The sequence below is a fragment of the Macaca fascicularis genome, chromosome 2, assembly GCF_037993035.2.
Source record: "Macaca fascicularis isolate 582-1 chromosome 2, T2T-MFA8v1.1".
NCBI classification, from domain to species: Eukaryota; Metazoa; Chordata; class Mammalia; order Primates; family Cercopithecidae; genus Macaca; species Macaca fascicularis.
The window spans coordinates 156,709,390-156,724,138 of record NC_088376.1 but is presented as its reverse complement, the minus strand read 5'-3'; the positions used below and the strand labels follow the sequence as shown (position 1 = coordinate 156,724,138).

Sequence of the window (14,749 nt, the reverse complement as noted above, 5' to 3'; positions counted from 1 at the left end):
ATCAATGATGTGGAGAATTTTTTCATACATTTCTTGGCCATTTGTGTATCTTCTTTTGAGAATTGTCTATTCATGTCCTTAGCCCACTTTTTGACGGGTTGTTTTTCTTGCTAATTTGTTTGAGTTTGTTGCAGATTCTGGATATTAGTCCTTTGTCAGATATATAGATTGTGAAGATTTTCTCCCACTCTGTGGTTTGTCTATTTACTCTGCTGACTGTTCCTTTTGCTGTGCAAAAACTCTTTAATTTAATTAAGTCCCAGCTATTTATCTTTGTTTTTATTGCATTTGCTTTTAGGTTCTTGGTCATGAAATCCTTGCCTAAGCCAATGTCCAGAAGGGTTTTTCCAATGTTATCTTGTAGAATTTTATAGTTTCAGGTTTCAGATTTAAGTCCTTGATCCATCTTGAACTGATTTTTGCACAAAGTGAGAGACAAGGATCCAGTTTCATTCTCCTACGTGTAGCTTGCCAATTATCCCAGCACCATTTGTTCAATAGAGTGTCCTTTCCCCACTTTAGGTTTTTGTTTGCTTTGTTGAAGATCAGTTGGCTGTAAGTGTTTGGGGTTATTTCTGGTTCCATTGGTCTGTGTGCCTATTTTTATACCAATACCATGCCATTATAGTATAGTTTGAAATCAGGTAATGTGATGTCTCCAGATTTGTTCCTTTTGCTTAGTCTTGCTTTGGCTACGCAGGCTCTTTTTTGGTTGCATATGAATTTTAGGATTTTTTTCTAGTCTGTGAAGAATGGTGGTGGTATTTTGATGGGAATTGAGTTGAATTTGTAGATTGTTTTTGGCAGTATGGGTATGGTATTTTCACAATATTGATTCTACCCATCCATGAGCATGGGGTGTGTTTCCATTTGTGTTGTCTATGATTTATTTCAGCAGTGTTTTGTAGTTTTCCTTATAGAGGTCTTCCATCTCCTGGGTTAGATAGGTTAGGTATATTCCTAAGTTTGTTTTTTTTTTTTTTTTAAGATGGAATCTCACTCTGTCACCCAGGCTGGAATGCAGTGGCGTGATCTCAGCTCACTGCAACATCCACCTCCTGGGTTCAAGTGATTCTCCTGCCTCAGCCTCCTGAATAGCTGGGACTACAGGCGTGTGCCACCATGCCCAGCTAATTTTTTGTATTTTTAGTAGAGATGGGGTTTCACCATGTTAACCAGGATGGTCTCAATCTCCTGACCTCGTGATCCGCCTGCCTCAGCCTCCCAAAGTGCTGGGATTACAGGCATGAGCCACCGCTCCCAGCCAGCATTTTAATTTTTTTGCAGCTATTGTAATAGGGGTTGAGTTCTTGATTTGATTCTCAGCTTGGTTGCTGTTGGTGTACAGAAGAGCTACTGACCTGTGTACATTAATTTTGCACCCAGAAACTTTGCTGAATTCTTCTATCAGTCTTAGGAGCATTCTGGAAGAGTCTTTAGGGTTTTCTAGGTAAATGATCATATCATCAGCAAACAAAAACAGCTTGACTTCCTCTTTACCAGTTTGGATGCCCTTTATTTCTTTCTCTTGTCGATTGCTCTGGATAGGAGTTCCAATGCTATGCTGAAGAGAAGTGGTAAGAGTGGGCATCCTTGTCTTATTCCAGTTCTCAGAGGAACTTTCAACTTTTCCCCAGTCAGTGTTATGTTGGCTGTGGGTTGGTCATAGATGGCTTTTATTACATTGAGATATGTCCCTTGTATGGTGATTTTGCTGGGAGTTTTAATCATAAAGGATGCTGGATTTTGTCAAATGTTTTTTCTGCATCTATTGAGATGATCACGTGATTTTTGTTTTTAATTCTGTTTATGTGGTGTATCACATTTATTGACTTGCATATGTTAAACCATCCCTGCATCCCTGGTATGAAACCCACTTGATCATGGTGGATTATCTTTTTGATATGCTGTTGGATTCAGTTAGAGTATTTTGTTAAGGACTTTTGCATCTATGTTCCTCAGGGATATTGGTCTATAGTTTTCTTTTTTGGTTATGCCCTTTCCTGGTTTGCGTATTAGGGTGATACTGGTTTCACAGAATTATTTAGGGAGGATTTCCTCTTTCTCTATCTTGTGGAATAGTGTCAATAGGATTGATACTAATTCTTCTTTGAATGTCTGGTAGAATTCAGCTGTGAATCCATCTGGTCCTGGATGTTTATTTGTTGGGTTTGTTTTTTTTTTTTTTTTTTTTTTTTTTTACAAGAGCTGCTCAAAGGAGCTCTAAATCTTGAAACAAATCCTGGGAACACATCGAAACAGAACCTCTTTAAAGCATACATTTCACAGGACCTATAAAACAAAAATACAATTAAAAAAAACAAGGTATACAAGCAACAAATAGAAAAAGTACCTCTCACATCTCAATACTAACGTTAAATGTAAATGGTCTAAATGCTCTACTTAAAAGATACAGAACTGCAGAACGGATAAGAATTCACCATCTGCTGCCTTCAGGAGACTCACCTAACACATAAGAACTCACATAAGTTTAAGGTAAAGGGGTGGAAAAAGACATTCCATGCAAATGGACGCCAAAAGCAAGCAGGAGTAGCTATTCTTACATCAGAGAAAGCAAACAGAGGCTCCTGCATTTGGACCCTTCCAGACCTCAACTTACATACCTCTTCACTTGGCTGTTCAATTGTGTCCTTGATAAGAAACTTTAACAGTGAGTAGAGCACTTTCCTGAGTTCTGTCAGTAGTTCCAGTGATTATCAAACCTGAGGGCCGGGGGCGGGGATGGTGGGAACCACTGAACTGGTTGTCAGCCTTGGCACCCCATTTGTGGCCAGCATCTGAAGTGGGGAGCAGTCTTATGTGATTGAGCCCTTCACCTGTGAGGCCTGCACTGACTCCAAGAGTTGGTGTCAGAGCTGGACTGATCTCTAGGACACCTAGCTGGTGTCAGAGAATTGGAGAACTTGGTGGTATGGGGAAAATGACATGTATTTGGTGTCACAGGTGATATCAGAAGACACCACTGCTACTTTTAACCAAAACCTCCTTTCCCAGATTTTCTCTCCCCACCCAGTTTCTGTCTCTTCTCTTTCCTTCACTCTAAGCCCCACTCCTCCAATATGCTGGGTCTTCCTCTACTCACTCCTCACCCACACCTTGGAAAATCCATCTAGCTTGCAACCAATTCAACAAAATCCTCAGTGGCTAGCCTGAACAGTCTCAACAGGACAAACACTCCCAGACCCAGCTGTTCTTCTTCTTCAGGTCTGAGGAGGGTGGGAACAAGGGGCTCAAGTCAACCCCATCCTACAGCTGAGGCACCTGAGGTTCAGAAAGGAAAAGAGTTGTAGAAAGTCAGGAGATGCTCTGCACCACCACTAGGACCTGCTCCTTCAGCCACTCCTCCCCAGCGGCCCCAGGACCTGACCTTCCAGGGAGCTCCTCCTGCCTACATGTGAGCATCTTCCCTTCCCATCAAGGCTCCATTTCTCAACAGCAGTTTGCAAACTTTAGCCTACAGGGAGCTGTTATTGTTAGGAAAGCAGGAGCCTAGGAGAGTCAGAGCAATGCCATTTTAAGTTCAGCTCCATCTTGACTAACAAGACACATTCCTTGCTAGTCATGACCCACGGCCCTAAGATGCTTATGGTTGAGGAAACAGCCTAAAGATCCCTGCAAGGACACTCCTACAACAATGGAGAGTCCAGTTATCCCCATACCCATAACCATATATGCTTTCCAGTTAATATAACTATTCTTTGATGGACGCACACACTGAAATGTCAAAGAGAGTTGTCTTTAAATCAACTTCGTCATGCTGTCTGCTCACTCTCACGTAGTCACAGCTTAATTTAGTCTTTGCATAGATAAGACCCCTATATAAGAAAAACGTAAAACAAGACTGTACGTTCCTCCACTTGCTTTCTAAGGACGCTCTGCTCTGTAATGGAGTAGCTTTCAATGAACTTGCTTCCTTCACTGAACTTTGAGACTCGCCTTAAATTCCTTCCTGTGCAAGATCCAAGAATTCTCTCTTGGGATCTGGATCAAGACCCTTTTTTTCTGGTAACATTATTGGTAAACAGTGAAATGAAAAAAATGAGAAGTGAAGAGCAGCACAAATAATTTGCCTTCTAAGGTAAATGCATGCCAGCATTGCTGAAAGACCTTTAGCACCCAGGAAACACCTTCCTAAGGCAGAAGATGCATGGACTCTAGTTATTGTATAGCAAAAGACATGTATATGCCATCATCAAGACACAACTGCTTATGAAATAAACTGTGGTTTAGTTTCTCTGTACTCTTTCAGTGTGAGGAATGTCTTGGTTATTATCAACATGTTTTTCTTATAGGGACCTTCTCAGAAAACAATAAGGGATCAATGAGTTGTTTTCATCAGTTGTGTGTGATATTATCAGTGCTTATGAGTTGGTTTCCTCTTTCTTCCTATTGAGGGAAGACAGCACTGCTCAGCCTTGCAGTTGGGTGGGGCCATGTGGCCAGCTCTGGCCAGGGGAATATGGAGGGAAGTGCTGGGTTATCCAGGCTGGGAAAGCTGGTGCTCAAAGCTGTAGTCTGGGAGGCTCACTCAACTCTGCTGACCTGCCCTCAGAAGCTACATGTTCCAGGTAGCGCAGTTCTGGCACTGCGGAACCTCTGTTAGCCAGGATTACCTAGCCCCCTCCATCCACATTTTGCCTAAGTGAGAAATAAAACATGATGGTGTCAAATCCCAAACATGTTTTATACCTTCCCCCCAGCCACCCTTTTTTTTTTAAAGAGATAGTGCCATGCTCTGTCATCCAGGCTGGAGTGCAGTGGCCCAATCATAGCCACTGCTACTGCAGCTTTGGTCTCCTGGGCTCAAGTGATCCTTCCTCCTCAGCCTCTTGATAGCTGAGACTACAGGTGTGAAGCCACCATGCCTGGCTAATATTTTAATTTTTTAAGTTTTTTAAACGTTATTTTAGATTCAGGAGGTACACAGGCAGATTTGTTAAGAGTATACTGCATGATGCTGAGTTTTGGGCTTCTCTTGATACTGTCACCCAGATAATGAACATGGTCCCAATAAGGAGTTTTCCAGTTCTTGCCCCCTTTCCCCCGTGTCTATTGTTCCAATCTTTACATCCATGTGTACCTGATGTTTAGCTCCCACTTATAAGTGAGAATATGTGATATTTGGTTTTCTGTTTCTGCATTAATTTGCTTAGGATAACAGCCTCCAGCTGCATCCATGTTGCTGCAAAGGGCATGATTTCATTCTTTTTTATGGCTGTGTAGTATTCCATGCTGTTTATGTTCCACATATTCTTTATCCAGTCTGCTGTTGATGGGCATGTGGGTTGATTTCATGTATTTGCTACTGTGACTATGCTGCGATAAACATACACATGCAAGTGTCTTTTTGGTAGAACAATTTATATTCCTTTGGGTATATACCCAATAATGGGAATGCTGGATCAAATGGTATTTCTATTTTTAGTTCATTGAGGAATCTCCAAACTGCTCTCCACAGGGGCTGAACTAATTTACATTTACACTTGCAGTGTGTAAGAATTCCCTTACAATTTTCTCCACAACCTCCCCAACATCTGTTCTTTTTTTAAATAGTAGCCATTTTGACTGGTGTGAGATGGTATCTCACTGTGGCTGTGATTTGCATTTCTCTGATAGTTATGTTGAACATTTTTTCATATGCTTGTTGGCTGCATGTGTGTCTTTTGAGAAGTGTCTGTTCATATCCTTTGCCTACTTTTTAATGGGGTTATTTTTTTTCTTGTTGATTTAAGTTCCTTACAGATTCTGGATATCAGTCCTTTGTTGAATGCATAATTTGCAAATATTTTCTCCCATTCTGTAGGTTGTCTGTATACTCTGTTGATAGTTTCTTTTGCTCTGCAGAAGCTCTTTAATTAGGTCCCAATTGTTAATTTGTTTTTGTTGCATTTGCTTTTGAGGACTTAGTCATAAATTCTTTAAATTCTTTCCCTAGGCTGATGTCCAGAAGAGTATTTTCTAGATTTTCTTCTAGGATTTTGATAGTTTGGGGTCTTATATTTAAGTTTTTAATCCATTTTGAGTTAATTTTTGTATGTGGTTGAGAGGTAGGGGTCCAGTTTCATTCTTCTGCATACAGTTCTCCCATTTTCACAGCAGTTTCCCCAGCACTATTTATTTACTAGAAAGTCCTTTCCCTGATGTTTATTTTTGTTGATTTTGTTGAAGATCAGCTGGTTGTAAGTGTGCAGTTTTATTTCAGAGTTCCCTATTCTGTTCCATTGGTCTATGTGTCTTTTTAATTTTTAAATTTTTTCTTGTAGAGATGGGGTCTTGCTATGTTGCCCAGGCTGGTATTGACAAAATGCATAGATGCTAAGTGTACAGCTTGAAGAATATTGATAAATGTAGACACCATAGCCACTACCCTAATCAGAATAGGGAACATTTTTATCCCTCACAAACATCCCTCAGTCATTTTCCTATCAGTTTCCATCCTCCTGCCCAGGCAACAGTGTTTTGCAGTTTTCAGGGAAAAAATCTTGTAGTTCTTTGGTAAAATTCTTTTTGAAGCTATTGTAAGGGGGGGGTTTCCGAATTTCATTTTTTAATTGCTCATTGCCAGTGCATAAAATAGAACTGATTTTTGTATCTCTTACCCTCAATCTCGCTCAACTTGCTTATTAGCACTACTAAAATGTGTGTGTGTGTGTGTGTGTGTGTCTGTCTGTCTGTCTGTGAATCTCTTAAGGATTTTCTACATACAAAATCATATCACATGCAAATAGAGATAGTTTTACCTCTTCTATTTGAATCTGGAAGATTTTTATTTCACTTTCTTGTCTAACTGCCCTAGCTAGAACCTCCAGTGCAATGTTGAACAGAAGTGGAGAAGGCAGACACCCCTGTTTCTGATCTTGCGAGGAAAGCCCCCTATTGACTTTTTCTTTTTTTGAGACAGAGTCTCATTCTGTACCTAGGCTGGAGTGCAGTAGTGTGATCTCGGCTCACTATAACCTCTGCCTCCTGGGTTAAAGAAATTCTCCTGTCTCAGCCTCCTGAGACTACAGGCAAGCACTACCATGCCCAGCTAATTTTTGTATTTTTAGTAGAGATGGGGTTTTGCTATGTTGGCCAGTCTAGTCTCGAATTCCTGACCTCAAGTGATTCGCTTACCTCGGCCTCTCAAAGTGCTGGGATTTCAGGCATGAGCCACCATGCCTGGCCCCCTTTTGGCTTTTAACATGGACAAAGCAAATTACTTTTCCACTTCACCAGTCCTTCTCTTGTTGTTTGCTTCTGAAGAACCCAATTTAAGACAAGGCACCTCACACAACTGCCTCCTCCAGTACACCCTCCGTATTGGTTGCCAAAGTATTCATTCCAAAAACAAAGTCTTTGATGACAACGGCTGTTGCTGAATGAGATCCCTTAGTACCAAGCTCTCTGGACAAATACTCCAGGTAATGTCAGCAGCATTCTCACATCCTTCAGAAAACTGAGGTGCAGAGAGAATCCACAAATTGCCTGAGGGGCTAGTCTAGAAAAAGGCAGAACTCAGCCTTGTACCTCATCCCACATAAGCACCGTGCTGTCCTGCCGAAGAGCTGGGTCACGTGGTCACTTCCAGCTTTGAGGAAAGCTTTTTTTCCTTCCTCTTTTTTGTTCTAAAAATTTTCACATACATAAAACAGTGAAATAATAATGTAGTGGATTCTAAGATACAGTCACCTAATGTTAATATTTCTCTTCCACACCATTTGAGTGTAACTTGTAAACATTATGGCACTCCACTCCTAAATATTTCAGCATGCATTTCCCAAGAACAAGAAGATGAACATTAATTCTACAGTATCATCTAGGACACTATTCCATATATAAAGCATTCCCAAAAAACCTAAGTATCTTTTGATAGCTTTCCTGTTATTGCTGTTGTTGTTTTAGTTCAGGATCCAATTAGGATTCACTGATGCATTTCAGTGCTATGCTTCCTTCGTCTCTTTTTAAAATGTTTTATTATTTTGTTATTTTATTTTTTAGAGACAGGGTCTCACTGTGTCACCTAGCCTGGAGTGCAGTGGTCTAATTACGGCCCACTGTAGCCTTGACTTCCTAGGCTCAAGTACTCCTCTCACCTCAGCCTTCAGAGTAGCTCAGACTACAGGCACACACCACCACACCCAGCTAATTAAAAAAACTTTATTTTTTTAGAGATGGGATCTTGCTATGTTGCCCAGGCTAGTCTTGAACTCCTGGCCCCAAGTGATCCTGCCACCTTGGCCTCCCAAAGTTTTGGGATTACAGGTGTGAGCCACTTCTCCTGGCCTCCTTCGTCTTTTTTAAGCTATCTTTTTTTTTTTTTTTTTTGGTTTTGTTTTCTATGACATTGACCTTTTGGAAGAGTCCAGGCCAGTTGTTTCCTAGGATGTTTCTGGGTTTGTCTGACTGTGTCCTCGCCATTAGATTCAGGTTACACTTTTGACGAGAATACACGGGAGATGTTTTGTGTTCCTTGTTGTATCACTTGGGGAGGGACATTGTGCCAAATGGTCCCACTATTTGAGATGCTAAATTTGGTCATTTGGTTAAGGTAGTGACTTCCAGGTGTCATCATTGTAATAGGTTTTCCCTTTGTAATAAATAAATCTGTGGTTGGGTAGGAGGGAAGGTGTTGTGACAGGTCCACTCATGGCTGCCTAGCACCCAGTTCCCACTTCCCTGCAACAGAACCCCAATTTCCTTTGCTGCAGGAAAAAATCAGCACAGATGTCTTCGTGGCCCTCTGAATACTCAGTGGCTGTTGGGCTCTGTGGCCAGGTATGATGGCTCATGCCTGTGATCCGAACACTTTGGGAGGCCAAGGTAATCCCAGTACATTGGGTGAATAGCCTGTTCCCCAACAATTTTTCCACTCAATGACTTTAGTATCCTTTGACAATTTTTGCCTCATTTAGTTAATCCTCTGAAGGTGGAAAAATGGCAATTTAAAAAATATCAAATTCCTGCTGTACTGGTTAGCTGGCATTTTTTTGCAAAGAAGAATCTCCCTACTCTCTTTCCCATTCTCTCTGTCACTCTCTCCCTCTCTTCCTCCCTCTCACTAGAATAGGCTAATGGATTTAAAACAATTAAATGTGCTATAAGCCATTACTCTTTCTATTCTTCTTGATGTTCAAGTTGTCCCACATCTGACTACTGGGAGCCTAGGAGGCAATTTTTTCTAATTGGGCACATGCCTGCACCCAGGAAATTGGGGTTCTGTTGTAGGGAAGGGAAAACTGGGTGCCAGGTAGCCACGAGCAAACCTGTCACAACACCTTCCCTCCCCAGGGCCTCAGTTTTTTGGGCCTTAGAACAGGGTAATAAAACTCCAGGATGATTCTGAGGACTCAATTAATTGGTTCTAGATTAACTGCATGAAAATCATGTGTGTTTGTGCCCTGAAGCCTGGCACAAGGAAGGTCCTCAAAAAGCTCTGCTGCCCTTCCCCTCCTTTCCTTCACTTCCCTTGCCACTGCCTTTATCCTCCTCCTACTATGGATCAATAATGTTGCATTGTCTTCACCTGTTTGCTCCTCAGTTTTCTGATCTGTGAAGTGGGGATAAAGAACATATTGGTTGTCATGAGGCTCACCTATGCTGCTGTAAGTCTGTGAAATTCCAAGACTCCCCAAGGATTCTTCACAGTGGGAGTGAGGCCACACAGAGTCTCATGGTCACCTTTGGCTCTCACTCGTTTTGCTGAATTAGCTCAGCACAGATGTCTTGATGGCCCTCTGAATACTCGGTGGCTGTCGGGACCCATGGCCAGGTGCAGTGGCTCACCCCTGTAATCCCAGCACTTTGGGAGACCAAGGTGGGAGGGTTGCTTGAGCCCAGGAGTTCGAGACCAGCCTGGGCAACATAGCGAGACCCAGTCTCATATACATATACATATATATACACACACATATATATACACACACATACACACATATATATATGCCATGTGTGGTGGCATGTACCTATAGTCCTGAGAGGCAGGAGGATTGCTTGAACCCAGGAGGTCGAAGCTGCTGTGAGCCATATTCGTGCCACTGCACTCCAGCCTGGGCAACAGAGTGAGACCATGTCTCAAAAAAAAAAATTTAATTAGCACTTTGGGAGGCCAAGGCAGGCGGATCACAAGATCGGGAGATCGAGACCATCCTGGCGAACATGGTGAAACCCCGTCTCTACTAAAAATACAAAAAAAATTTAGCTAGGCGTGGTGGCGGGCACCTGTAGTCCCAGCTACTCGGGAGGCTGAGGCAGGAGAATGGCATGAACCCAGGGGGCGGAGCTTGCACTGAGTGGAGATTACGCCAGTTCACTCCAACCTGGGTGACAGAGTGAGACTCTGTCTCAAAAAAAAAAAAAAAAGTAATTGATGAAGATTATATATATTTAAGGTATACAATGTGATGGTTTGATATACATACACATTGTATAATGCTTATCACAATGAAATTAACACATCCTTCACCATCTATGCCGTGCACTCGATCCTCAGAACTTGTCCATCTTTTTTTTTTTTTTTGAGTTGCAGTCTTGCTCTGTCACCAGGGCTGGAGTGCAGTGGTGAGGTCCCACTCACTGGAACCTCCGCCTCCCAAGTTCAAGCAATTCTCCTGCTCAGCCTTTCAAGTAGTTGGGATTACAGGCACGTGCCACCACCCCTGACTAATTTTTTTTTTGTATTTTTAGTAGACATGGGGTTTCATTATGTTGATCAGGCTGGTCTCAAACTCCTGAACTCGAATGATCTGCCTGCCTCAGTCTCTCAAAGTTCTGGGATTACAGGCATGAGCCACTGTGCCTGGCCAGAACTTGTTCATCTTATAACTAAAGTTTGTACCCTTTGACCATTTCCCCATTTTCCCACTTCCTAATCCCTGGTAAGAAAGGGGTGAGGAGGAGAGAATGATTGAGAGAGAGCAGTAAGGCTCTGAGATTGAGAATAGCTGAGGGTGAAAAAGCCAGTAAACATCCCAGAGCTGGTGTGACCATGGAATCTTTAGGAACAAAAGTATCTGCTAGTTTCATTCAAAATACTTTATTGGCACACCCCACTCCATCCAGGTTGCCAATAGGAGCTCCAAATACTTTTTGCCTTTTTCATGTAGCCATCTAGTTTTCCTCAGCTCGGCTTCAGGCGCACTTTTGCAAATCAAAGCCATTCAGCAACTCAGAGGAACAAAAAGGGGCTTAGTTGAAGGTAGCAGTGTCTGACTGGCAACCGTCTGTGTGCTCCCTTACACATAGGGTCCTGTGTAAGAAGCCTACACACAATGCCTGGCACACTGCATTCCACACATGGTATGTACACTCCTTGGGCAATGCCTCCTAAAGGCTTAGGACCATTCCCTGTCCTCCCGCGGCACCCACACTCAGATCCTGCCTCACAAGACCCGACATGATTTGGTTCTTCACCGCTCCTCTGCTCTCTTCTCACTTTCCAGCCATGGGATGGCCCCTCTTTCTCTTTTCCTGCCTGAGGCTCCCAGAAAACCTCTTTCCCTACCTTCTACATAAATCCTACTCTCCCTTGGGCTCAGTTCAAAGCTTCTGCCTCAGAAGTTGCTCTGACCGCTGAAATTAAAAGAGGCCTCCTTCTGTTCATTTCACTCGTGGCATCACCATGCAGTTTTCTGTGTATCACCGTCAGTTTCCTTGCGTGCGTGTTTGGCTTTTCACTTGTTTCCCCCCCTTGCACTGTAAACCTCTCAAGGGCAGGACACTCGCTTTCTTGAGCGGCGCTGTCATGCTCTTCACGTGTATGCTGAATGAATGAAGCGGTGAACCCTCAGAAATTCGCCTCCAGATGAGCGCCATGGCCTTCTCGGCGTCTCCTGGCCTTAGAACATCACCGTTGGCTCTCCCTCAAGTGTGGGCTCCCAAAGCGAGAACATGACCCTGTCCTGAACCCAGGCCGCCACTCCAGGGCCTCCGCCGGTACACACCTTCAGCCACAGCCTAACGCACTCTGGCAGGCGCAGACCGCCACGCCCCCACCCCTCCAGACGGAAGGACTGCAACCCCCACAAGGCACCGCGACTCAGCGCCACCCGATTGGTGAAGCCTCCGGCAGCGACCAATAGGACGTGGTTTTGTTGGCGTGTGCCTCGGCCGCGCGAGTCCTGGAAAGCGTTGTTGGCTCGGTTGCTCTGGAGCCGGGTCCGGGTCTAGTGGCTCCCCGCCCTCCAGCAGCTCGCCATGGGGAGCACGGAGAGCAGCGAGGGCCGTAGGGTGTCCTTCGGAGTGGACGAGGAGGAGCGGGTCCGGGTGCTGCAGGGTGTCCGGGTGAGCGACGCCGCCTGGGCCGGGGCGGGCGTGGAGGCCGCGGGCGGGCGGGGGAGGTGCGGGGCGGAGCGCGGGGCCAATGCTTCTTCCACGCGTGAGGGACGTGGGGCTTGGGAGACTCCTGGGGCTCAGGCCAGGAAGAGGCTGCACCGAGACGCGAGCCCGAGGCTGGCAGCCTTGTAGCTTCGCGACACCGGCTTCAAAGAGGGAGGAGTGGAGAACGGGACAGGTGCGAGGCCCCTGGGACGCGAGGGACGCCCTGGCCACGTCCTGGCTCCGGTCGGCTTAGTTTTTACGTTTCTTGAATTTGCGCCCGGCCTCCCAGCCAGTGTCCCCTCAGGTGCGCGCGTTCAGTTCTGGGTACGCGGTGCCTCCCACCTGGGCTTTGCCTGGGGACTCAGCTCTTCCCCGCCGGTCTGTTCTCCACAGCACATCTGCGGGGCGCTGGAAGAACCATAGCTCAGATACGATCCCCTTCCCTGCCTGAAACCCTCCAGTGGGTTCCTAGCGCGCTTGGATATTGCCTTACCTGGTTCCAAAGCTGGCCGGTGCCCGCCGACCTCTGGGACTGCATCTCGGGCCATTTCCCTCGCGTGGCAACCGCACGTAGTCCCCAGCCTCAGGACCGCCGTGTTTTCCTGGAGGGTGCCGCTGGCTCAGCACAGGGTCTGTGCACCCGCTGTTCTCTCTCCTTCAGCTCTCCTTAAATCCCGCTCCTTCTTGTAATTCTTGTTGTTCAGATATCCCCTGAGAATCCTTCCCTGATCACCCAATCTGAAGTAGCCTCCTACCCCCCCGTCACACATTTATTATTTTCATCGCACTCATCACAATGACCACTTTTATTGGTAATTGTTTACTTGTTTATTGCATTTACCGCTAGAGTGTAAGCTTGTTGAGGCTAAGGTTCCTGTCTGATTGAAGACTGTCCCCAGAACCCAGAAGAATAAAAGCAGCCCTTATTGCAGGGTAGGGGCCATGCGTTGGACTAAACCCTGTATAAGTAACTGATTTAATTTTCAACAGCCCTGTTTAGCCCATTATTAAAGATTAAGGAGAACTAAGGCACTGAGAGGTGAAGAAACTGATCCAAGGTCATGTAAATAGTAAGTGGGAGAACTGGGATTGAAACAAGCCAATTCCGGGGCATGTTGCTGTGCTCAGCCTCTTCCTACACCTGTGTCTACACCTGCAGGTGCTTTGTAAGTAACTGTGGAGAGATGAGTGAACCCAGTAAAGGGGACCAAGATTAAATGAAATGCACAGAGCTGGTTACAGGTGAATTAGTTAAGGAGGAATTAGGGAGGTGGCTTAGAAAGACAGACTTTAGGACGTCTTGCAGGTGCTCATTAGCTGTGTGACCTAATGGGTAAAAATCTCTTTTGAGCCTCAATGGCCACGTTTAAAAAAAAATGATGTGTATGTATCCTATGTACTGCCTAGGATAAGATGATGTCTGTGAAAGTGTTAAGGAAACACACAGAGAGAGTGCTTTGAGGAGGCCTCTCTTCTTAGCCTAGCAGAGTACTTGGCACATTTGGTGCTTTCTAGGTGTTGTATAGTTTTGTTGACTTCCCTTGTGGCAAGGATTAAACAGGGGAGGAGATGGCTTGTGTTGGAAGGCCGAGAGGGAGGAACCTGAATTGGAATTTAGAAAGATAAGCTTGGCTCTGTTTGGGTGCTCTCACCCTTGTGATTTGGTCTCCTGTTTTGGGGAATGTTGGAAAGTTAAGTTGGAGTCTTCAGAGGTTCAGGGGAGTGCCTTTGGGGGTGCCTTCTTCCAAGTTGATTGGAAACCTCATGTTTTTTGAGTGTTATATAAGACAGGTACATTTTATTTCGAGTTCTCTTAAATACTTCTGCAACATATAAATTCTCTGTATTTAAAGACGGAGAATTGGGCTTAGAGGGGTTAAGGAATTTGCCCAAGGTGTTAACCTGAGTAACTTCTGGGACTTTAATTAAGATCTTTTGGGTGCAAAAAGCAACTTTTTCTCACTTCTCTAATTCCCTCCCCTCCCCACCCCACTGCCCATGATGTATGCAAGGCAGCCTGAAAATTTTGTGACAATACCCACACCTGTCCTTACAGGGATGTTAGTGCCCCACTTAGTTTTAAAACTAGAAGGGACTTTGGTGACTGACTGCTTTCTTTTCCAGCTGGGCAAACTAATCAGAGAGAATAAATGACTTGTCCAGAGGTGCACAGTAAAGTGCACAGCCCCATGTAATGAGAGCCATGTCCTTCCTTCTGCTTGTGTTTGAAAGAGGAAAACTGAAGAAAGGAGGTGATGGTAATGAAGAAAGGATGTTTTGGTGTAGGGGCTTTTTCTGTTAGCAGAGTTGCTTGAGGGTTGAGGAATTCACCTTGTCTTTAGGTAAGTGAGTGAAAAAGATTGCCAGATCAACAAAACAGTTGCCAAAGTGAACAAATGAGTTAATTTAATGAGAGGCAGATGCCAAAGAT

The 14,749-nt window shown here is 44.5% G+C and overlaps 1 protein-coding gene and 1 long non-coding RNA gene across 18 annotated transcripts in view; one reads left to right on the top strand and one right to left on the bottom strand.

The window, feature by feature from the left end:
- Positions 1 to 272: 272 nt before the first annotated feature.
- On the bottom strand, positions 273 to 12,952 carry LOC135969392 (uncharacterized). Its single transcript, XR_010584625.2, has 2 exons — positions 12,812 to 12,952; positions 273 to 2,292 (listed from the first exon to the last, which is right to left on the bottom strand). It is a non-coding gene; the product is annotated as an uncharacterized lncRNA (long non-coding RNA).
- Positions 12,098 to 14,749, top strand: part of CHCHD6 (coiled-coil-helix-coiled-coil-helix domain containing 6) — a 238,431-nt gene continuing 235,779 nt past the window's right edge. For 15 of the 17 annotated variants that reach the window (XM_074033226.1, XM_015446310.3, XM_005547894.4 and 12 more), the window contains exon 1: positions 12,098 to 12,282. In XM_074033226.1, coding sequence (XP_073889327.1) covers positions 12,196 to 12,282 — 87 coding nt within the window. In that variant the 5' untranslated portion in view covers positions 12,098 to 12,195. Of the gene's footprint in view, positions 12,283 to 12,340; positions 12,512 to 14,749 lie in introns of those variants that run through there. The other 2 variants (XM_065539101.1, XM_065539100.1) reach the window with 1 other exon arrangement.